Here is a 23817-nt window from a genome sequence, read left to right on the forward strand (position 1 = left end):
TTTCCCCCTCCAACTCTATTTTGATTTAATCCTTGCCCTCCCCTTCACTGTTTGATCACACAGCATTTCCCTTTTGTGAAGGGCATTGCTTGTCACTGGCCGCCCTGGTGTTTTCCTATCTTCCTGGTGGTGGAAATTGAATAAAGATTCATGCACCTTGTGTCTCTCACTGTGTCTCACACCTGCACACACACACCATGGTGCTGGGGGGCAAAAATAAGCACTACCGCAGTTAGGCAGTAGTGGGGGGGTTAGAGAAAAAAGTAAATAAACTGGAGATTTCCCCTTCACTGTTTGATCATGCAGCATTGCCCTTTGATGTGAAGGGAACTGCTTGTCACTGGCCAGTCAGGTGTTTTATATCTTCCTCGTGGTGGAAATTGAATAAAGATTAAACAAAAAAAAGAGAAAAAACAAATAGGTGTGCCTGCCCCTCTTCTGCGGTTACATTAGAGCCCGGGTGTCCTTGGAGAAGGAGCACGCGGTGTCCACCAACACCCTGGAGTTGTTCAGGGAGAGGTGGGCGCCGCAGGGAGTGGAGTACATTATTTCTCCCTCCAATTCTATTTTGATTTAGTCCCTACCCTCCCCTTCACTGTTTTGATCACACAGCATTGCCCTTCGATGTGAAGGGCGGTGCTTGTCACTGGCCACCCGAGTGTTTTCCTATCTTCCTGGTGGTGGAAATTGACTAAAGATTTGTGCATTTTGTGTCTCTCACTGTGTCTCACACCTGCACACACACACACCGTGGTGTTGGGGAAAAAATAAGCACTACCGCAGTTAGGCGGTAGTGTGGGGGAGAAAAAAGAAGAAAAAGGGAAAAAAATAATAATAAACAGGAGTTTCAAGGGCACTGCTTGTCACTGGCCAAAAATAAAAAAAAATTCAATAAACAGGAGTGCCTGCCCCTCTTCCGCGGTTACGTTAGAGCCCGGGTGTCCTTGGAGAAGGAGCACGCGGTCTCCACCAACACCCTGGAGTTGTTCAGGGAGAGGTGGGCGCCACAGGGAGTGGAGTGCATCATTTCCCCCTCCAACTCTATTTTGATTTAGTCCCTACCCTCCCCTGCACTGTTTTGATCACACAGCATTGCCCTTCGATGTGAAGGGCAATGTTTCTCACTGGCCACCCGGGTGTTTTCCTATCTTCCTGGTGGTGGAAATTGAATAAAGATTTGTGCACTTTGTGTCTTTCACTGTGTCTCACCTGCACACATACACCATGGGTGCTGGGGGAAAGAATAAACACTACCGCACTTAGGTGGTAGTGTGGGGGTTAAAAAAAGGGGAAAAAATATAAACAGGAGATTAAATAAAAAGAGGAGGGTTAGAGATACTTTTTAAAAAAAGAAAAAAGAAAAATAAATAAAAAATAAACAGGAGTGCCTGCCCCTCTTCCGCGGTTATGTTAGGGCCTGGGTGTCTTGGAGAAGGAGCACGCGGTGTCCACCAACACCCTGGAGTTGTTCAGGGAGAGGTGGGCGCCGCAGGGAGTGGAGTGCATTATTTCTCCGTCCAATTCTATTTTTATTTAATCCCTGCCCTCCCCTTCAGTGTTTGATCACACAGCATTGCCCTTTGATGTGAAGGGCACTGCTTGTCACTGGCCATTCGGGTATTTCCTTTCTTCCTGATGGTAGAAATTTGAATAAAGATTCGTGCACCTTGTGTCTCTCACTGCGTCTCACACCTGCACACACACACCATGGGTGCTGGGGAAAAAATAAGCACTACCGCAGTTAGGCGGTAGTGTGGGGGTTAAATAAAAAAAAGAAACAGGAGATTCAGGGGTTCTGTTCACTCTGAGAGCTGGCTCTGAGGGAGCTGGGTCAGTGTCAAGGACTTTTCTATTTATACTTAAATGGGGATTCGGTGATGGAACATTGGCCTCTGTGGAGTTATTTCAATAACAGTATAATGCGTCTCATTTATAACATGGACTCTCTGGCACTGAGAATGTGAAATATGAAAATACAGTTTTCTCCATCTCTCATTAATCACTGTGATGAGTACAAAAATATAAACACCTTTTAGATACCTAAAAATAAATAAATAAATAAACAAACAGGCGTGCCTGCCCCTCTTCCGTGGTTACGTTAGAGCCCGGGGGTCCTTGGAGAAGGAGCACACGGTCTCCACCAACACCCTGGAGTTGTTCAGGGAGAGGTGGGCGCCGCAGGGAGTGGAGTGCATTATTTCCCCCTCCAACTCTATTTTGATTTAATCCCTGCCCTCCACTTCGCTGTTTGATCACACAGCATTGCCCTTTGATGTGAAGGGCACTGCTTGTCACTGGCCACTCGGGTGTTTCCTTTCTTCCGGGTGGTGGAAATTGAATAAAGATTCATGCACCTTGTGTCTCTCACTGTCTCACACCAGCACACACACAACGTGGGTGCTGGGGAAAAAATAAGCACTACCGCAGTTAGGCAGTAGTGTGGGAGTTTAAAGAAAAAGAAAAAAAAACAAAAAGAGAAAAAATATAAACAGAAGTTTCAGAGGTTCTGTTCACTCTGAGAGCTGCCTCTGAGGGAGCTGGATCAGTGCGTGTGCGCGTTCAAGGACACTCCTCCTTGACTGTGTCTGAAAAAAATGAAAAAAATAATAAACAGGAGTTCCTGCCCCTCTTCTGCGGTTACGTTAGAGCCCGGGTGTCCTTGGAGAAGGAGCACGTGGTGTCGACCAACACCCTGGAGTTGTTCAGGGAGAGATGAGTACCGCAGGGAGTGGAGAACATTATTTCCCCCTCCAACTCTATTTTGGTTTAATCCCTGACCTCCCCTTCACTGTTAGATCACACAGCATTGCCCTTTGATGTGAAGGGCACTGCTTGTCACTGGCCACTCGGGAGTTTCCTTTCTTCCTGGCAGTGGAAACCAAATAAAGATTTGTGCACCTTGTGTCTTTCACTGTGTCTCACACCTGCACACACACACAACATGGGTGCTGGGGAAAAAATAAGCACTACCACAGTTAGTTAGGAAACACCCGAGTGGCCTGTGACAAGCTGTGCCCTTCATATCAAAGGGTGATCAAACAGTGAAGGGGAGGGACACTCCTGTTTATTTTTTTTCCTGTTTTTTTTTTGTTTTTTTCTTTTTTCCTTTTTTTCCTTTTTATTAATTATTTCTTTTAACCCCCACACTACCGCCTAACTGCGGTAGTGCTTATTTTTTCCCCAGCACCCTTGATGTGTGTGTGCAGGTGTGAGACACAGTGAGAGACACAAGGTGCACGAATCTTTATTCAGTTACCACCACCAGGAAGAAAGGAAACACCCGAGTGGCCAGTGACAAACACTGCCCTTCACATCAAAGGGCAATGCTGTGTGATCAAACAGTGAAGGGGAGGGACACTCCTGTTTATTTTTTTTTCTGACACTCCTTTTTTTTTATTTTAACCCCCACACTACCGCAGTTAGGCAGTAGTGTGGGGTTTGAAAAAATAATTTAAAAAAGGAAAAAAAGGAAAACAAAACAGGAAATAAAATAAACAGGGGTGTCCCTCCCCTTCACTGTTTGATCACACAGCATTGCCCTTTGATGTGAAGGGCACTGCTTGTCACAGGCCACTCGGGTGTTTCCTTTCTTCCTGGTGGTGAAATTTGAATAAAGATTCGTGCACCTTGTGTCTCTCACTGTGTCTCACACCTGCACACACACACCATGGGTGCTGGGGAAAAAATAAGCACTACCGCAGTTAGGCGGTAGTGTGGGGGTAAGAAAAAAAAATAAACAGGAGAGTTAGAAGAAAAAAAAATTAAAAAAAAAACAGTAATGTCCCTCCCCTTCGCTGTTTGATCACACAACATTGCCCTCTGACGTGAAGGGCGCTGCTTATCACTGGCCACTCGGGTGTTTCTTTTGTTCTGGTGGTGGAAATTTGAATAAAGATTCATGCACCTTGTGTATTTCACTGTGTCTCACACAAGAAAAGAAAAGAAAAGAAAAAAGAAGAAAAAAATAAAATAAAATAAACAGAAGTGTCAGAAGTACTATGCACATGTAAATAAAGGATGACTTTGGCGACAGGATACAGTGTCATGCAACTGAAATGATATACTAAACAAACCTGGATTGTTGTTAAATCTTTCACTTTTTAGAATGTGTTGCAGGTTCTGGTAAATTCCAGAACTTCTTTTAAGTCACCTTCTCGAGATAACTTAAGATTTTATAACAAAAGGTGACATCTGAGCTCAGACAATACGTTAACAGTATGAGGCTAGAGTCTGTCTGTATCCTAATCTTGAGTCAGACTGGTTCTATTTCCAAAAAGGAATTTACAAAATATTACATGTATTCACTGCCTGCATTGACTGTCTACAGATTGTGAATTTTTGAGCAAAATAGAATATATCTGCAAATATAATTCTGCAAATATAAATTCACTCCATAGACTTATATGTGTGTGTGTGCATGAGAGAGAGAGAGTGAGTGTGAGTGTGAGTGCACATTAGGGAGTGTGTGTTTGCATGCGTGAAAACTTGGTAAAGTGTATGTGTGGTTATGATGGAGTATAAGCCTGTGAGAGGGTGTGTGCGCAGAGTGTGAGTGTGGGGGTGCATGTATGCTTGTGTATGAGAGAGCGTATGTATGAGAGGGTCTGCATAGGTGTGTGAGTATGTAAGAGTGCGTGTGTATGTGTGCTTGTGTGTGTGTGTGAGAGAGAGTGTATAGTGTATTGGGGTCACCTGTAGTGTGACACGAACCTAAGGTCTGGTTAAGGCCATCCTCATGGGTACCAAACTTGGCTATCAGCCTCAGCTTGGCCACTTTGCGTTGTTGCCTATCCTGAAGTCCACCTTGGAGGATGGTCAACCAAAGATCTGAGGCTGAATATCCCTGACCACTGAAGTGTTCCCCAATTGGGAGGGAACATCCCTGTCTGGTGATGGAGTTAGAGATGGACACAGTAGTGTCACATCCTCAATGCCTTAATCGCTCAAAGAAGAGGATGAATTTCTTCCAAGATGCTTAAGGCACAAGAGGCAGACTATGGTCTGGTACACATCACCTGTATCAATGTTGAGTCAGAGGAATTGGATCCAGTGCAAAAATTCCCCAGAAGTGGCTACAAGGAAAAGAATAGCCTTCCATTCCTGGATTTAGAGGGGGAGAGATGTATTGAATGCAACAAGGTCAGCCAGGTGGACCTTGTAAAGTATGAGTTCCCTGATTGGCGCTGTTAATCTAGTACAATTAGTGAGCCCAGACTGACAGACATAAACAAGAGTGCCATAGGCTCTGCTCACTCTGAGAGCTGACTCTAAGGAAGTCAGACCAGCGACACGTGTAAATAAAGAATAACTTTTTGACGGGAAATTGGCCTCTGTGGAATTATTTCAGCCAGCTGAGTTTTTATTTTGTTTCACTTCTTCCAATAACTCTTTGTAGATTCTGCATTAAAATGTCATGGTCCTAGATCTCACTATTGTCTGTGTCAATGTCCTCTATCTTTGTTTCTTGCTCGCAAGTTTCGTTGTATTTAGGATATGGATGTTCAACAGGCCCTGGCCAGTTTCTTGTAAAGAATACTGGGAGTACAATCATTACTTATCCAATGAACAGGGCTGAGCCACCGCAACATTGACTTAGTAATGAGTGCATGCTAAGACAATCAGTATGCTGCAGAACCTCTGTGCCGGTGAGCTTTTCCCATCCCCCAAGAGACGTCAAGAACATGAATGAAACAGGGAAGATAGAACCTGTTCAGACTTGTTTCCTGCCTAATTTTAGTTGTCCGAGTTTTACTACTATCAAGGGATGCACTGAAAACACAGGGTCTGCAGACTCATAGTTTCAAGGTCTCCATCAAATTGTTATTGTCCTAAACTCTTAGCTTGTCAGAAAAATTGCAGCTTTTGCAATGCAGGTGTTGATTCCAGCATGAAGTGACAAATTGATGGTGATTGTGGAGCCTGGTTAATGTGAAACTTCCAGAATTACATTGTCAATGCTGATTGGTGGCAGTAAACCAACACCTTGGAAAATGACATTTGTCTTTCTATTGGGATGGTCAAAGGAAACTCTTTACAGGCTTAAGAGTATCTCATTACTGCTGAATATATTCCTCAGTATGGAATGCTCATGAAGCATCTTGGCAGGATGTGATGAATGCAATGAAGCCGTTGTGACTAAATTTGCAGACAAGACAAAGATCATTGTGAAGAGGACATAAGAAGATGCAGACGGATAAAAATAGGTCGAGTGAGTGGACAAAAATCTGGCAGATGGAGCATAATATGGAAAAACATAAAGTTGTTAACTTTGACAGGAAGAATAAAAAAAAGTGTATTATTTAAATGGAGAGTGACTGAAGAATTCTAAGATGCAAAAGGTGTTCTGGTGCATGAGTCACAAATAGGTAGCTTGCAGACTAGCATGGGAGGAAGTGGTGACATAGTGTCAATGTCACTGATCCAGCTATCCAGAGCCTCAGTCTATTCAGGAGACATGGCATCAAATCATGGCCACGGGGCAATTTAATGTTAATAAATAAATGTGCAGCGGAAAGCAAATCTTACTGAGTGACATTCAAAATGCTCTCCGACGGTTTCCTTGTAGTGAGATATGGATGTCCAACAGAGGTTTCCCACAAAGAGTAGACCTGGTGTTTGGCCATCATTCATCTAATGATACCTGGGGCTTATTCATTAGCTTAGTTATGAGTGGGATCTTGTTAGGCAAGGGAATCGAAGGTTATTGGGAGTAATTTTGAATGTGGAATTCAAAGCACAAACAGACTAGCCATGATCTTATTCAATGGCTCCAGAAGCCAACTGGTCTACTCAGGCCATCCAACCCATCAAGTCTGCACTGAGCCTCCAACGAGCATCCCGCCCAGACCCACCACATCTCTTTATCACGTATTTACCATTACTAGTCCACCTAGCCTGCATGTCCCTGGATGCTACAGGACAATTTAGCCTGGGCAATCAACCCAAGCTGCACATCTTTGGTCTGTGGGAAGAAACCGGAGCACCCAGCAGAACCCCACACAGACATGGGGAGAATATACTATGCCATACAGTCACCCAAAACTGGAATCAAACCTGGGTCCCTAATGCTGTGAGGCAGCAGCGCTAACCACTGAGTCACAGTACCACACTGAGTGCATTTAGTGAAGGGTGATGGTGCAGAGAAAATGAGGGGTGATGCAGACAGACTTTTAAGGGATTGAGTGTTTGAGAATGAGGAATACTTTGAGGATTCGCCAGTTGAAATAATGTCTGTTAGAAATTACACAATATGTAGAGGTATTGGAATTGTGCAGAAAAAGATCAAACTATTTCTTCCAGGTGCTATTTGGTTGATTTCTTACCATGGTAACATATTTGGGAAAACAAAAACTGATGGCTGTTAAGAGGGAAGTGAAAATATTTTTAAAGAAAGATTTGCTGGAAATTCAAGAAAGTGATTTCAGTTTCACACCATCGGTAAATGGCGGCAGGTGAAATCAAGCAAAATGTTATGCAAATTACTGAGGAAATGATATTGTCCCGCCCGAGGAACTTCGGAAAACCTCGTGTATGAATCTGAAAATAAAAATCCCCACTCTGTTGTGCAGGTGTATTTAAGGGACACAAACGGTGGAGTGATGAGCAAACCTGGACGAGGGGAGCCAACAGCCACTGCCAACATACATAGGTGAGCCTCCCTCTATCCAAGTGTTCATGCTGTGCCATCATGCTATGGTGAGAAACCTCCTTTAACTGTTGTGAGGGACAGTGCCTTCTGCGCAGTCACTTCACAGGACAAGCAATCTCAGGTTACAATTGCGGGCTGAATGTTGTGTGGTACGTTTAACTTGTGAGAAATACATAAATAGACTGTTTCAGTGGAATAAAAGCAGAATGTGCAAGAAATTAGTCACGAATCAAATTCATTGAATTGTTTTAACTAATTTCTAATCAACCTGTTTTGAGGTGTTAATACACACCTCTGGAACAGGTGGGACTTGAACCCGGGCCTCCTGGCTTAAAGGTAGGGATAGTACCACTGCTTTTTAATAAAGTAGCATTTTATTTGTAAAGTGCTTTGAGACGCCGCGAGTACATAATACAATGTCTCAGTAACCAGACAAATAGAACTCCGTGTTACTTGGTAAGGTAAATATAATTGATGCTATAATTTGAATTCCCTAATTGTAACTATTAGTCCTTTATTGTCAATGCAATAAATTAACGAATCTTAATAAATAACTGAATATTCGTATACAGAACTATTCCAATTTTTTTCTAGCTTTCGTGGATTAACTAGAACTCAACATTCACCGATACCAAGTAAGGACTTATAGTAAAAGGCATGAACATTCGATCCTAGACGATAGAGTGACAAGGCGAAGATTTTAGTGAAATGTCGGTTGTTAATGTCGTGGTGATATCAAGGCAATTGTATGTGAACTAAACCTTGAGCTAACCCACTAGGAGATTTCTCTTGTTTCAAATCGTTTACATTTGGACTGCAGATTCATTCCTGTTAAAGAAAGCCTGTTTTTAAATCTTTGCATGAACCTTTTGGCTATTTGTGTTTGTAGGTTTCTCGTTGTCTCTAACGATGAACGGTCTGAGTGCTGTTTTCTGGCTGGTCGCTGTGACCCTCTTCCAGCCCTTGCTTACACAAGCCAAGAGGTTGCACTTTGGACGATGTTCACTGGCCGCTAACACAGCTGAAATCCAGCAGGCATTCTCAGCTATCAGACAGCCAATTGTAAGTCAAGATTCACTGTACCCTCCTATTTACACCCTTTATTATAGAATTTGAAGCTACCTAAGGGAAACGCTATTAAAACAATTTCTTCCTCCACAGCAAATGGAAGATACAGCTGATGATGTGAGGCTTCTAGCCAAATCTGCCTTACAAGGGATTCAGGTACTGGCATTGCCTATTTCACCAATGATCCTGATGTTCAAGTTATCCCAGTTATCCAGTGTATGTAGTGCTTAATAATGCCACTAATTAAAATAGATACCGTTTCCATCCATTATATAGGAGTCAGGGGTCATGTAGTTTATTATTGGAAACTAAAACAAAATATGCTTGAAAACCCAGCAGGTCTGGCAGCATCTCTGGACAGAAAGTAGAGTTAACGTATTGGGTCCATTAACTCTCCTTCAAAGCAGAACATTTTTATTATCTAGCCTGTTCTGTAGCATCTATTTTATCCTGACTATTTTGTCATGATAACCAAGTGGTTGCTTAAGATAGCCACAACACATAGTTAAGTTGGTATCTAAATTGCATTCTTACCTCAGAGCCTGAGATATGCAGCTTTTCTCTCATTCCCTGCTCTCATTTCCAGGCAGAGGAGAGCTGCTGTTTTCTGCGCCACTTGTTGAGATTCTATGTGGAGACTGTCTTCAAACATCACACTCCATCCAGCTCCCTCATCGAGAGGAGGACCAACACTTTGGCCAACTCCTTCCTCAGTATCAAGCGAGATCTTCGGCAATGTGTAAGTAACAAAACCAGAAGCAATGTCACATTTATTTTACATGTTAATTGCACACATTATAACTGTTTTTGATGTTGAAACATTATTCTGTTGATCCTTGAATTAAATGCTGTTATGACTTCCTTTATTGGACAGCATGCAGAGATGAAGTGTCACTGTGGAGAAGAATCCCGAGCTATGATGAAGAAAATACAAAATACTTTTGAAAATGTATGTTGTCATATCTTTCATTTCATTGACAAATGAGAATATTTGCTTTTCATAGAGCAGCACTGATTAATGTTAAAAGACTGGAAAATCTATGCAAAGTAAACATATTGCAAAATTACATTTTAGATAACAAATTAAAATTAATATAGCAAAAGACAAAAATTAGGCATGGGTCCAACCTTAATATAAATGATGCTGAATGCAGAGGTTGAATTCCAATTTTGAACCTCAAACAGAACTCAAGGTTTATGTTTCATTCGTCATCCTCTCTGTGCCCATGCAAAATACTTCACTTTTGGATGACAGTCACTTTGTAAAGTTGGAGAACTGCCAGAACTGATAGGTCAGGCTACAAGTCTGTTAAGTTTCTATAGCAGGGTTGACTGTAAGTCTGGTAGTAACTGTGGACAGTGTGAGTCCATGTCCAAAACTGTCTGCTCTTCCACAATAACAAAGAATATCAATGGACAAGATCTGTTGTAACCATATTCAAAGCTTATTTTGCAAATGACTTCATAAATCTCTGTCCTTTTTCAGTTGACTCTCAGGGCAGCTGCTGTTAAAGCTATTGGTGAAATCGACATTCTCATAGAATGGATGGAACAAGATCACCACAACTAAGCATTACATCACAGCATACAGGGCCGAAAAAACTGAATACCAAGAAACAGCTTAATAATGAACATCTCAGAACAGAATTCATATGTTTAATTGTCAAATAATGCTTGTTTAAGTCCTTAAACAACTAATGGTTTAATTTTTTTGTGTTCCTTTATGTTGAGTTTTGGTAAGTTACCAATGGTATGTTAGATGGTATGTTAGTCCTCACTTTCTCCTCAATGGTATGTTAGATACTTCCACTCTAAATAATGAATACAATGAGAAACATGTGTATTTTCAGCTATCAGAGAAATTTGTAGTTGTGGAAATGTTAATATTGCATATTTGTCACATGGGTAGACATCTATTTCTGTTCCCATTTATAAAGACACTTTTCAGTCATATTGCTAAACTAGGTTTAAGATGTTGTATTTCATGTCTGTACATGAAAAAAAGCTTGTAAGTACATATTGTACTATTATTGTTAGCAATGATATTGAGGGCAATAGATCACAGTATAAACATATTGTTTTTGAATCTTCCTGTATTAGTACTAATTAAAATAACATGCTATGAATTCTACAACTTTGCTGTTTTATGCATATAATTTATAGAAGGTAAAGACCATCGCGCATTAATTTGTGTAGGTCCAACTGCAGGCATAATACATTATCAAACAGCATGTAACAAAATTATAGATTTTAGCAGTAACGGGTGATATGGCGGGAGGAGTGGCGTGGTTGTGGCTGAGGGTCTATGTAATATAATAAATTAATGACTTGGTACAGTTAAAAGTCATTATGATACAGTCATTATGGTACAACATAGAATTTATAAGTCTAAATATAATAGAACAGTACTGAGATAATCGACACCAGTAAGAAAAATAAGATTTCACAATCCCAAGAGGAGATAACATCTATGGCCTCACAACTAACAATTTGCGGTAGATTCAGAGAAAGAGGTGCTAGCATATCCTTTGAAGAATGTAGACCAAATAGAAATAAAGTATAAATGTCAAATGCAATGTACCCTTGATACTTCTGATCAAGTCTTGACCTGAATTGGTGATGCTCCTGCCCCCAGTTGTTAGAATAATAAGAATCTTTGCTTGTAATACGGTACATGTTCAATAAATCCTTGAAATGAATCTGTGTCTGGACTCTTACTATCTATAGACTGAACTGGGAGAATGATATGTATAAGTGTGGTTTGGAAGATATCACTTCTGAGTTGAACAAAATAATAAGCTTTTTTAACATTTAGGTCAGTCTGAGCCAATAGTTAGTAAAGGGAATGAAACCAGTGGCAAAAATTAAGAATTTTGATTTTGAATATTCCCAATAGGCTGGGGTTGTGTGCTTGAGAGCACAGAGGTTCTGCAGGGGATTGAGATATGCAAACTTCTGAGGGGCATAAATAGAGTCAATAGGAAGAAACCTTTCCCCTTAGTGGAGGTGTCAAAAACTGGGAGTGGTGGTAATTTGAAGAAAAAGAATAGGAGGTTTACAGGTGATTTGAGGTAAATCTTTTTCAACCAGAGGGTTGGAGGTATCTGGAGGTCACGACCTAAAAGAATGGTAGAAGCAGGAAACCTCAAGACACCTCAGTAATATTTAGATGAAAACTTGAAACACCATAGCATACAAAGCTTTGGGTTAAGTGACAGAAAATGGGATTAGAACAGATGGATGTTGGATGACCAGCACAAACACAATGGGCCCAAAGAGCCTTTTTCACAACTGTTAAAATTCTACGACTTGAATATTTAATTGGATAAAACTTTGGATTTTCCATGTTGTTACTCCAGATTTCTGACAACAAAAATTGGTCATGGGATCAAACAAAGTCATGGGCCAATAGACTTACCTTTGAAGGTTGATCTGTATCTACAAATTATTCTAGCATGAGGAAACATAGAAATTAGGAAGATATGAGTCTCACAATGAGGAAAGGATTAGTTAGAGTAAATATAGAGAAATGTTTGGGAGACAGAAGGGTCAGTAACCAGACAACCCAAATTGAAGATGATCAGCAAAAGAATTTCAGGGATGTGGTGGAGAAAACAGTATGCAGCGAGTTGTTATCATCTACTGTGTGATTTGCTGTGGTTTTCCAGCTTCCCATCTAAAGACTCTGGTTTCCAGCATCTGCAATCCTTACTGCCTTCAAGTGTATTGCTGACTTTGTAGGTGCAGGGATAATACAATGATAGAGACTGTGTTCAGACATGTTAAAACGAAACCACAATAACCAGTTACTACAACTGGAAAATGGAGAATTGAAGAGCAAGCTACGGTGAGGCTGCGGAGGACCAGAAGGAATAAATTTTATGGTCACTTCATAGAACAATTATAGGGTGTAGGTTTGCTCGCTGAGCTGTAGGTTTGATATCCTGACGTTTCATTACCTGGCTAGGTAACATCATTATAGATGTGTTGTCCCAGTCGAAATGGTGGTTTTTTTCATCCGTGTGTACGGCTACGAGGGAGAGAGGGTCGTGTCTTTTTGTGGCTATCTGGTGTTCGTGTAGAAGAAGGGCTTATGCCCGAAACGTCGATTCTCCTTCTCCTTTGATGCTGCCTGACCTGCTGCGCTTTTCCAGCAACACATTTTTAAGCGCTGCCTTCTTAACTATCCTGCTAACCTGTCCTTCTGCCTTCAGGATTCTGTGAACAGTGCTTCAAGATCCTTCTGTTTCTCTGAGTGCCCAAAATTGAGGAAAACTTTAGCTGGATAGAGCTTAGTGAGAGCTGTATTTTGTGTTATCTTTGTGGAATTAATTCAGGCTCAGCCAGCAAGTATGATTGGATTGCTGTTTGGAAAAGCAGCTTAGAGGCTATGACAGCTTTGTGTCTTATGTGGTTTATAGCTCCTTGAAAGTTGAAAAATAAAGCCAGGCCCATACTTTAAAAGGAGTAAAGGCTAGATCTATTGTCCAGGATACAACCTGAGTTGCAGGAGCTGGAACTTAGTATAAGACAAAGTTGAAAAGGGGGAAATTGACTGGAAGATTTGTTTAGCTGGAAATTAAAGGAATAAATCCACAGTAATCCTCAATAAGAGAGAGTTACCCTTTAAGAGATTGAAGTTCTGGAAATAATCAGCTTGCTTGTAATTTGAAACTGTCAGCAGGAATTGCATTCAGGAGAAAGTGAGGACTGCAGATGCTGGAGTACCAGAGTTGAAAAATGTGGTGCTGGAAAAACATAGCAGGCCAGGCAGCATCCGAGTTGTGGACCATAGTGCTGTGAGGTTCATAAGAAAATTGAAGCATTAATTAGCTACAAGGTAATGGAAGCACCCCATCAATTCTTGTATTTTGGTGAATAGCTGCAATGTAAGAGAAAAATCAGTATGAACTCTGGAATATTTTGTTATATCTCACATATCTGGAAACAGGGCTTTAGGCCCAGCGTCCATACCGACCCTCCGGAGAGTATACCACCCAGACACATTCCCCTACCCTATATTTACCTATATGACTAAGGCACCTAACTTACACATCCCTGAACACTATGGGCAATTTAGCATGGCCATTTCACCTGACCTGCACATCTTTGGATTGTGAGAGGAAACCCGTATAGATACAGGGAGAATGTGCAAACTCCACACAGACAGTCGCCCAAGGCTAGAATCAAACCAGGTCCCTAGCACTGTAAAGCAGCATTGCTAATCACTGAACCAACGTACCACCTATATCTATTGAATTAGTCCTAGGATAAGTGAATGAACGTTAATGATCTTGACAAGGTAATGCTTAGGAAGGAAATTTTTAAAAAGTGGAACAGAGTTTTAAAGAATTGCTTGAGCTAGGGGATTTCAATTTCTCCAATATTAACTGGGATAGACAAAGAATGAAAGACATAGAGGGTTGGAATAATAAAAATGTGTCTAGGCAAGTTTTTAACCCAACATGTATGAAATTCAGCAAGAGAAAGAACATCCTGGATCTAGTTTTAGAGAACAAAGTTGGACAAGAGGTAAATGTGGCAGTTGATAATAACTATAATTCTGTAAGATTTAAGGTTAGTTAAGGAAAAGGACAAAGTTAGATTGGATATAAAGGTTCTGGATTGGGAAGGTTGGTTTTAATAAGATAAGACAGGATCCAGCCAAAGTGACCTGGGAGCAGCTACTTCCAGGAAAATTCACATCAGAGTAGTGGGAGATATTCAAAATGGTAATTCTGAGACTGCAAAACCAATACATTCCTGAAAAGGTATATCAGTAAGTCCTGAGAACCCTGGATGTCAAGGGATGTATAGATTGGATATGGAATAAGAAACAAAGCTTATGATTGATACCAAAGGCTCAAAACAATGGGGCTGTGTAGAGCAGTATAGAAAGTGTAGGCAACTGCTTAAAAAAGAAATTAAGAGAGTGAAGAGGGGACATAAGAAGACATTAGGTAATATTAAGGAAAATACCAAGGTGTTTTATATTAGGGGCAAGAAATTAACATGGGAAAGAGTAAAATCCATTAGGGACCTGTGGCAACCTGTGTTTGGAGCTAGAAGCCATAGCAGAGGTTTACAAATGAATACTTTTCTTCCGTGCTCACTGCAGAAAAGGACGATGTAGGTATAGAAATCAGGTTTGGAGACTGTGATAATGAATTAGCATAGAGACTGTGGAGGTATTAGTGGTTTTAACAGCTTTGAAAGTAACTAAATCCCCAGGCCTAGAAGGGATGTATCCCAGGTTGCAGTGGGAGACGAGATTGCAATGGCTCTGATCTTAATTTTGAAATTCTCTTTGGCCACAAGTTCAGTGCCAGGGGACTGCAAGAAAGATTAATGAGGTGCCATTATTCAAGCAAAGTGGTAAGAATAAACCAGAAAGCCAGTGTGTCTAGCATCTGTGGTAGAGAAATTATTGGAAAAGTTCTGAGGGACAGAATTAATATCCACTTGCAGGAGCAAAGACTAATAAGAATAGTCTTTGCCAGGGAGAAATCATGTCTCATAAATTTGAATTTTTCAAGCATGTGACTATGTATGTAGATGACGATAATGCATTTGATATAATTTACCTGGACTTGAGAAAGATTTTTGACAAGGTTTCACATGGCAGACTGATTAAGAAGCAAAGAGTCCATGGTGTCGAGGGAAATTTGGCAAGTTGAATGCAAAATTGGCTTTGTGGCAGAATGCAGAGGGTGATAGTTGAGGGTGGACCACAGGGTTCAGTGCTGGGTCTCTTGCTGTCTACAGTGTACAGTGTGTGGTAAATAGTTGGGAGGAAAACCTTAACCTCCAGAAAATCTAGCTGGGCTGGTCAGATTGGTTGAACAGTGGAAAATGCAATGTAATCCTGGAACATGTGAGGTGATGCATTTTGGGAGGACTAACAAGGAAGGGAGTAGACATTGAATGGTAGGAATCTAGGAAGTACAAAGGATCAGAGGGACTTTAGTGTGTATATCCCTAGATTCTTGAAGGCTGCATGAGTGGTAATGTGGTTGTTAAAAAGGAAATGGGTTGCTTGCTTTTATTAGTCAAGGCATTGAATATAAGAGCACTAAGATTATGATGGAGTTGTATATAACATTAGTTGGACCACAGATGGAGTATTGTGTGCCATTCTGATCTCCACATTATACAAAATATCTGATAGCATAATCAAGGGTGCAGAAGAGATTCCCTAGAATGTTGCCTGGGCTGAAGTGATTCACCTATGAGGAGACCCTAAGTAGGCTCATGTTGTTTTTCTTAGAACAGAAAAGGCTGAGGGGGTCTGATTAAGGTGTACAAAATTCTGAGGGCATTGACAGGGCAAAGAAGAGAAAAAAGCACTCTCCTTTGTAGGGGGATCAATAACAAGGAAGCACAGTTTTAAGGTAAGGAATAAGACGTTCAGAGGAGATTTGAGGGATAGTTTTTTTCACCCAGAGGGCTGTGGTCATTTGAAACTCATTGCCTGAATGGGTGATAGAGGCAGGAACTCTTACATCATTTAAGAACTTTTCTTGATGAGCACTTAAAATGCTTTGGTTTATAAGATTACTGGTCAATGAGTTTCAAATAAATGAATGTTGCTCCTCATCTCTGACCTACTCTTGCAGAATTTATATATCTCTAGACTAGCTAGTCCGCTTGAGTTTCTGATCAATGGTAACCCTCAGGATATTGATTGTGGGGATTTTAGTAAAGACAGTGTCTTTGAACGTCAGGGTGTATTGTTTAGATTCTCTCTTGTTGTGAATGATCGTTGCCTAGCATTTCTATGACGCAGACGTTACTTGCCACCTGGCAACTCAAACCTCAATATTCCTCACTTTGCTTACTTTGTTTAATTTTTTTTGATGTACAACACAGTATGTTTTTTAATTTGAAAAAAAAGGTGAAATCTTTTTTTTAAAAATAAGTCTTTATCTAATTATAAACCATTTATACATGCTCAATAAGTTTTATGTGAATACAAAATATTTTGGTAACCCATTCCAAGGATGTAAGATATGGAACATTAAATGAACATTAAACATACAGTATATTGTGAACAGTTGTATCCCTCAGTTGCTCATTATCAGTAAATAATTTTGGCAATTAAGTAGGATTTGATGAAAATAAAGTACATTCATAGAATAAAGTGTTTGTACTTAAAATTACAAGCTATGACAGGCAAAAGCATGTGAACATTTTTGTTAGCTTTTCTCATAGAAAAAAAGTTTTAATCTATCAATTCTAACTTGACATGTTTCCTTTGTGTTACTATAACAATTATAACTTAATTGATAATAGACAAGACAGCAACAGGTTTGTTGAGTCAGAGTAGCACCATCTAGCACTCTTTGTATCACCTTCATCTCTTTACTGGCACTTCATCTTTAGCTTGTTGATACTTGTTCAGATTTCTTCTTTAAAAGTTAACAGTCCCTAACCGGATTTGTAATGGTGGTCAGGGGCTGAGAGGTGGGAAGACCAAGATGAGATGGCCTAGAGATTGGAAAGTATGGGAATTGAGGAGTGTTGATGCAGGATCAATATTAAAATGGGTGGGCTGCTGACAGTCAGAATGTGACTGTTGCCATTTTGATTTGGGGTTGTTTTTCATCATCTAATCTGAATTAAGCATTAACTATTTAAGAATGTTTATTTGGGTCCTGCTCCTCTTTTGTTACCCAAGAGTTCTTTACATCAGGCCTTGATTTCTATTTATCAATTCTACATCAGGCACTGAAGTTTTGAATGGGAACATACAGAGAGAAGAGTGCTACATGCAGCAATAATTAAATATATCTTCTTTTAGGATATCGTTGGTTACTTTATTTGGACTGTTCGAATCCTGCTTTTGAATTTGTGAGGAGTTTTAGTTTATGGAATTGAATGAGCTCAGGGGTTCATTTTTGATAAAGGACTTCTTGTGAACATAATATTTTTGAATGTGTTTGTTTCTAGCACTTGCGATTTTACTAGGAGGAGCAGGAGAAGCTGCAGAAAGGTACACTGAAAGAACAGAGAAAGCCTTGCCTCATACAAGTGTACAGACTCAGAATCTCTTCAGAGAATCTATGAATGATTACAGCACATAAAGCCAGTGGAGTATCAGCATTGGAACTCTCTCTACAAGGGCAGCTTCCTGCTGCCACATCATTGCTTTTACCCGGTGTCCTTGCAAATTTCTGACTTTGCAAATCATTATCTAATTCCCCTTTGAAAGCCATGATTGAATTTGTCTCCATAAGTCTGAATTCTTATGCATATCAGATCTTTACCAATTACTACATAAAAAAGGTTTTCCACATGGTAGGTGTCTTTTCCCTAAGATGGGAGATTTCAAGACTAGAGGGCAGATGTTTAAGGTGAGAGGAGAGAGGTTTTAAAAAGACGTGAGGAGCAAATTCTTTATGCAGAGGATGATTCGTGTGTGGAATGAACATCCAGAAGAAGTGATGGATGTGGACACAGTTACAATGCTCAAAAGACACTTAGATCATAGTAGCAATGCCATGATTTCGGCCAGGATTGATGGATTCTGGTTTTAGGTTCTGGGACTCCAGAGGAGTCTCCTGTTTGGGAGACTTATTCGAGGGGGAGGTCATGATGTCTTTTGATCAGCTGAACCATAAATATGAATTGTCTAGTAGGGACCTCTTTCATTATTTTCAGAATAGAGGCTTTATACAGAAAAAGACCGCACTACAGGTTAATTCCTATAAGTCTGATGTGGATAGGAGAGTACTTCGGTCCACAGGTATTCTCTCGATCAGTACCATCTACCATTTACTGGGAGGTGGCACTTTGAAGGACATTGAATGGCTCTGCGGGATCTGGGCTCAGGAATTGGGAGTGGAGATCTCATCAGAGGCATGGGAGCACATTTGGGAGAATGTGAGAAAGATTTTAATCTATAATAGAACACAAGCTATGCAACTGAAGGTTCTCCAAAGGGCCCGGAATGGCTTGCAAAATTTTAAAAAGGAACATCTCCAATGTGCTCCAAATGCAAAACAGACATTGGTACTCTTACCCATTGTTTGTGGTCATGCCACAAGCTTCATAGATATTGGGGCACTATAGCAAGGGATTTTGGGAACTGAAGTCAAGGTAAATCCAGTATCCCTTCTCTTGGGCCTGCAGAATCTGCCTTCTTTAGATGCACATGAGAAGAAACTGCTTAATATTGTGCGAGGGAGAACATTCTGATGAGCTAAATCTTGGAAAAAACCCTAGACCTTTCGGGATGGCATAGGATAGTTATGGAACATATCCCTCGAGACTTTCTTACAAGTATGGTGCACCAGAGAAAACAGAACTTTTTTATAGGACATGGCGGTACCTTTTTGAACTATGTAGATGCAGACTTGTTGGCTAAAGTGGTTAGGGCCTTTGTGTAGCCACGATTGCTGTGTCTGATGAGCTGGGAGCCCTGAGAGGAAGAATCCGGAATAAATACGGGTATTTCAACTGATGCTCCTGATGGTGGTGAGCTTCAGTGGGGTTGCGCTGAGTGCTGTAATTTAATTTAGTTCAACCTAATTTAATTAAGCTTATTTTGTTTTTATATTGAAATGTAGTATGGGTAGATGTTTTTTGATTTTTTTTATTTGTTTGTGAAGTACAGTAGTTGTTCATTTATTGTTATTGTTGTTATACTATAAGATTGTTATACTATTTTGTGTAATTTTATAATTTTATAAAAAATTCAAAATCTTCCTCAATAAAAACAAGTTTAAAAAAGACACTTAGATAAGTACATGAATTGGAAAGATTTGGAGAGATATGGATCAGGAGCAGGCAGGGTTGGACTTATTTAGTTTGGGATTATGTTTGGCACAGACTGGTTAGATCGAAGGGTCTGGTTCTGTGCCATATGATCTATGACTCTACGACTTTAAGTCACCAGTTCTTCTGTTGCCAATTACCTTAAATCAGTGGTCTGCTTCTTGATCGACTCACTAATGGAACAGTTTCTCTCTACCTAGATTGCCCAAATTCCTCATGATTATGAATATCAAGTCTCCTTTCAATCTTCGCTTTTCAAGGACGGAAGTCAAGCTTCTGTGATCTATCTGCATAGAGTCGTGGAGCATGGAAACAAACCCTTCCATCCAACCAGTCTATGCCGACCATGTTTCCAACTAAACTAGCCCCACTTGCCTGCACTTGGTCCATATCCCACCAAACCTTTCCTAATCATGTACTTATCCAAATATCTTTATCAATATGTTGTAAATGTATCCCCATCCACCACTTCCTTTGGCAGTTCATTCCACACATAAACCACTCCCTGTGTAAAAAATGTTGCCCCTCATGTCTTTTTAAAATCCTTCTCCTCTCACCTTAAAAATGTACCCCCTGGTTTTGAACTCCCCCACCTTAGGGAAAAGACCTTTGTCCTTTCCCTTATCTATGCCCCTCACGAATATATAAACCTCTATAAGGTCACCCCTCCACCTGCCATGCTCCAGCGAAAAAAGTCCCAGCCAATCTAGCTTACTTTTATAACTCAAACTGTCCATTCCTGGCACATCCTGGTAAATCTTTTCAGAACTGTCTCCAGTTTAAAAATACCCTTCCTATAGCAGGGTGACCAGAACTGCACAATACTCCATCAACATGACATCCCAACTCCTATACTTAAAGGTCTGAGCAATGAAGTCAAGCATGCTAAACAATTTTTTAACCATCCTGTCTACCTGTGATACAAATTTCAAAGAATTATGCACCAGAATCTCTAAGGTCTGTCTGTTCTACAACACCACTCTTTAATTGTATGAGTGCTGCTCTTGCTTGTTTTACAAAAATGCAACACCTCATTTTTATCCAAATTAAACTTCATCTTCCTTTCCTCAACCTATTGAACCAATTGATCAAGATCTGTTTGTAATCTTAGATAACCTTCTTCACTGTCCCCTATACCATCAATTTTGGTGTCATCCACAAACTTACCAACATGCCTCTCCTATATTCTTATCTAAATCATTTACATAAATGACAAACCAAACAGGACACAACATCGACCCTTGTGGAACACCACAGGTCACAGATATCCAGTCCAAGAAACAAACCTCCACCACCACTCTCTGTCTCCTACTGTACAGGCAATTTTGTAAGTAACTGGCAAACGCATCTTGAATTCAATGTGAATTAACTTTAATAATTAGCCTACCATGTGGAACTTTATCAAAGACTTTACTAAAGTCCAAGTAAATAACATCGTTTTAGTTACTTCCTCAAAAAACTCAATCAAGTTTGAGAGACGTGATTTCCCCTGCACAAAATCATGCTGACTATCCCTAACCATTCCTTGTCTCTCCAAATGCATATAAATCCTATATTTCAGAATATCTTCCAACAACTTGTTCCTTATCCATGGAGCCATTCTCATAAGTATTTTCTTCACTCATTCAAATGCCTTCAAATCTTTCCTGCCCAGAATTAAGCGAATGTGGAATTCCTGTTTCTTGGGGCCATGTTATTGGACAAAAACAAATAGCCACATAGAATATGAAAACAAAGGTTATTGGGGAGTTTCCCATACCATCGACAAAGAAAGCAGCACTACAATTCCTGGGATTGAGTGGGTTTTACTGGAAATTTGTATCAAATTTTAGCAGTATGGTTGCTCCACTAACTGACTTATTGAAGAAGTGCTGAAATTTCAATGGATGGCAGTCTGTTAGAAGGCATTTGACAGCCTGAAAGCTGTGTTAACCACTGCCCCAGTATTAGCCACACCTAATTACACAAAGCCATTCAGGATGGCTATCGATGTGAGTGATGTGGGTGTCAGTGCTGTACTCTTACAAGAAGACAACAAGAAGATAGTAAGGCCCACTGGACATGTCTCCAGGAAATTGAATACTCATCAATGGAAATATTTCTCAATTGAGAAGGAGACCTTGGGCTTGGTGTTGGCATTACAGCGTTTCAACAATTATGTTGCCAGTAATGTGTTTGGGACAATTGTATATATCATAAACCATTAAAGTTTTCAGAGAAATTTAAGTACAAAAGTTCCAAGTTGTTGAGATGGAACTTATTGTTGCAGCCATTCAATTTGAAAATTATACATGTGGCAGGATGAGGAAATGTAATTGCTGATGCGTTGTCAAGACTTGGATGAAGAAAGACAGAGGCGTACGGTGGCAGGTGTAAATGGAATGAAATAGAATGTAACAGTGAATATTTGCATGCTTAGTCAATGTAGTATATATATATATATATTCTGGTGTATTAATGGAGTGAGTCATCAGGATTTAAAATGAAGCCATCTTTGTATATTGATGGTTCATTTTTTTTAAATAGAGGAGGTGTGGTGATGCTGTCACTTTAAAAAAAGGTTACTTTGTCCTTAGTTTTTTTGAAGAGCAGTCATAAAGGCAGAGGTGCCAAGGAGTCTAGGGGTTTAACAGGTTAACAATGGAAGGGGAATGGCCAATGCTCCCAGTCTTTTTTAGCTGTAGCAGTCGCAAGAAGTGGGAGTCCAAATGTGTTGCAAGCCTCAGTAAAAGATTCCTCTGACTTTCTCTAAAATCTCTCTCTGGATGTTACTCCCTCCTGCCTGTCAGAATCTATATTTGAATTTAACTTTTTGCCAAGGGGTGTGCTTATGGGATGTTACTGAATTGGAATAGTTAATTAGTTAAGTTGCTGTATCATATTGGTTAAGTTTTCCAATACAGTCAGTTCTGATATAACGCAATAGTTCTGTCCTCATGCGATCTCGCATTATAAGAAAATTGTGCAATAGCCATATCATTTAAACTAATGGGGCCAGAATCATGTTTTGGCAATATAGGTAAGGAAAGTTCATGTTCTATAAATAATGGTTGAAGGCGCATGATTGCAATTGGTTCCATGCATAGCAATTGGCATCAGAACACCGATCACGGAATTGCCTTCTGGTTCCACATGCCGTTACTGCATGTGGACCTCAGGGGCCTGTGTAGCAGGAAAGAAAACTAGAGGGAACATTTCTGGGAAAACTAACATTTATTACCCATCGAACAATACCCCTCAGCTTAATGGTGTGCTTGGTCGTTTCAGAGGATAGTTGAGTCAATCATCATTCCTGGGGTCAAGAGTCATGGGTAGGCCAGACAATGTGAGCAGAGCTGACTTCCTTCCATCAAGGAACTGATTCTATAAGGATGGGTTTTTACAATAATTGGTCATAGTTAACATGGTTGCAATAACTGAAACTAGTTTTCATCATCATCCTCATTAGCTTTACCTTGCTTCATGGACGATGTCTACTCAAGATTGTGAGTTCTTCTCGTGAATCTTTATGTGAGAAAATAGACTGCTCTTCAATCTGCAAAACTTTAGGCACACGGAGCAGCTGGTCCACAATTATTAGTTGAATTTAAGTTCACCCAGCTTCTATCGTGGGGTTTGAACCTATGTTCAAAGAGAAAAAGCTTGGGCCTCTGGAATATTAGTGGCTGTCCCAGTAACTTACTCAAACTTATTCAAATGTCCCAGCTTGCAGCTTTTCTCTCTTCATATGAACCATATCAGAGATTTCCGCCAGCATTTTTCCTTTGTACAAAGATTAGTATCTTCACTTCCATTCAACTTCCCTTTACTTCACACTCCAAAAGTGTTTACTGGCATTGCTGGAAAGAAAAAAGCTTAAAATAGTGGAATTCATTCTGAAGTCATGAACCTTAAGGAAAATAAATTTGATCAATGACAGATAGCCGCTGTATTGTGTCTTCATTTTCTGCATAATAATATTTTTTCATTATTCATTCACAGGATGTGGGCATTAGTGGCTAGGGCAGCATTAATTGCCCATCTCTAATTTGGCCAGAAGGCAGTTAACGATCAACCACATTGCTGTGGGTCTGGAGTCACATGTAGGCAAGACTAGGTAAGGATGGCAGTTTCCTTCCCTAAAGGGAACCAGGTGGGTTTTTCCTTACAATTGATTCATGGTCATCGCTAGATCCCCTAATTCCAGAAACATTTTTTGTTGGATTCAAACTCTACCACCTGCCATGGCAGGATTTGAACCCATGTCCCCAGAACATTACCTGGGTCTCTGGATTAACAGTCCAGCGATGACATTTCTAGGCCATCGCCTCCCCATTGGATTACAT

General features: G+C 40.3%; 1 protein-coding gene across 1 annotated transcript; it reads left to right on the top strand.

Annotated features, from left to right (window-relative positions):
• Positions 1-7628: 7628 nt before the first annotated feature.
• On the top strand, positions 7629-11371 carry LOC122562971 (interleukin-20-like). The gene is made up of 7 exons (XM_043716275.1): positions 7629-7648; positions 8243-8283; positions 8538-8710; positions 8810-8872; positions 9303-9455; positions 9591-9665; positions 10203-11371. The coding sequence occupies exons 3-7, from the start codon at positions 8558-8560 to the stop codon at positions 10284-10286; spliced, it is 528 nt and encodes a 175-aa protein (XP_043572210.1). The 5' UTR covers positions 7629-7648; positions 8243-8283; positions 8538-8557; the 3' UTR covers positions 10287-11371.
• Positions 11372-23817: the final 12446 nt, after the last annotated feature.

Source organism: Chiloscyllium plagiosum, chromosome 26, assembly GCF_004010195.1.
Source record: "Chiloscyllium plagiosum isolate BGI_BamShark_2017 chromosome 26, ASM401019v2, whole genome shotgun sequence".
NCBI classification, from domain to species: domain Eukaryota; kingdom Metazoa; phylum Chordata; class Chondrichthyes; order Orectolobiformes; family Hemiscylliidae; genus Chiloscyllium; species Chiloscyllium plagiosum.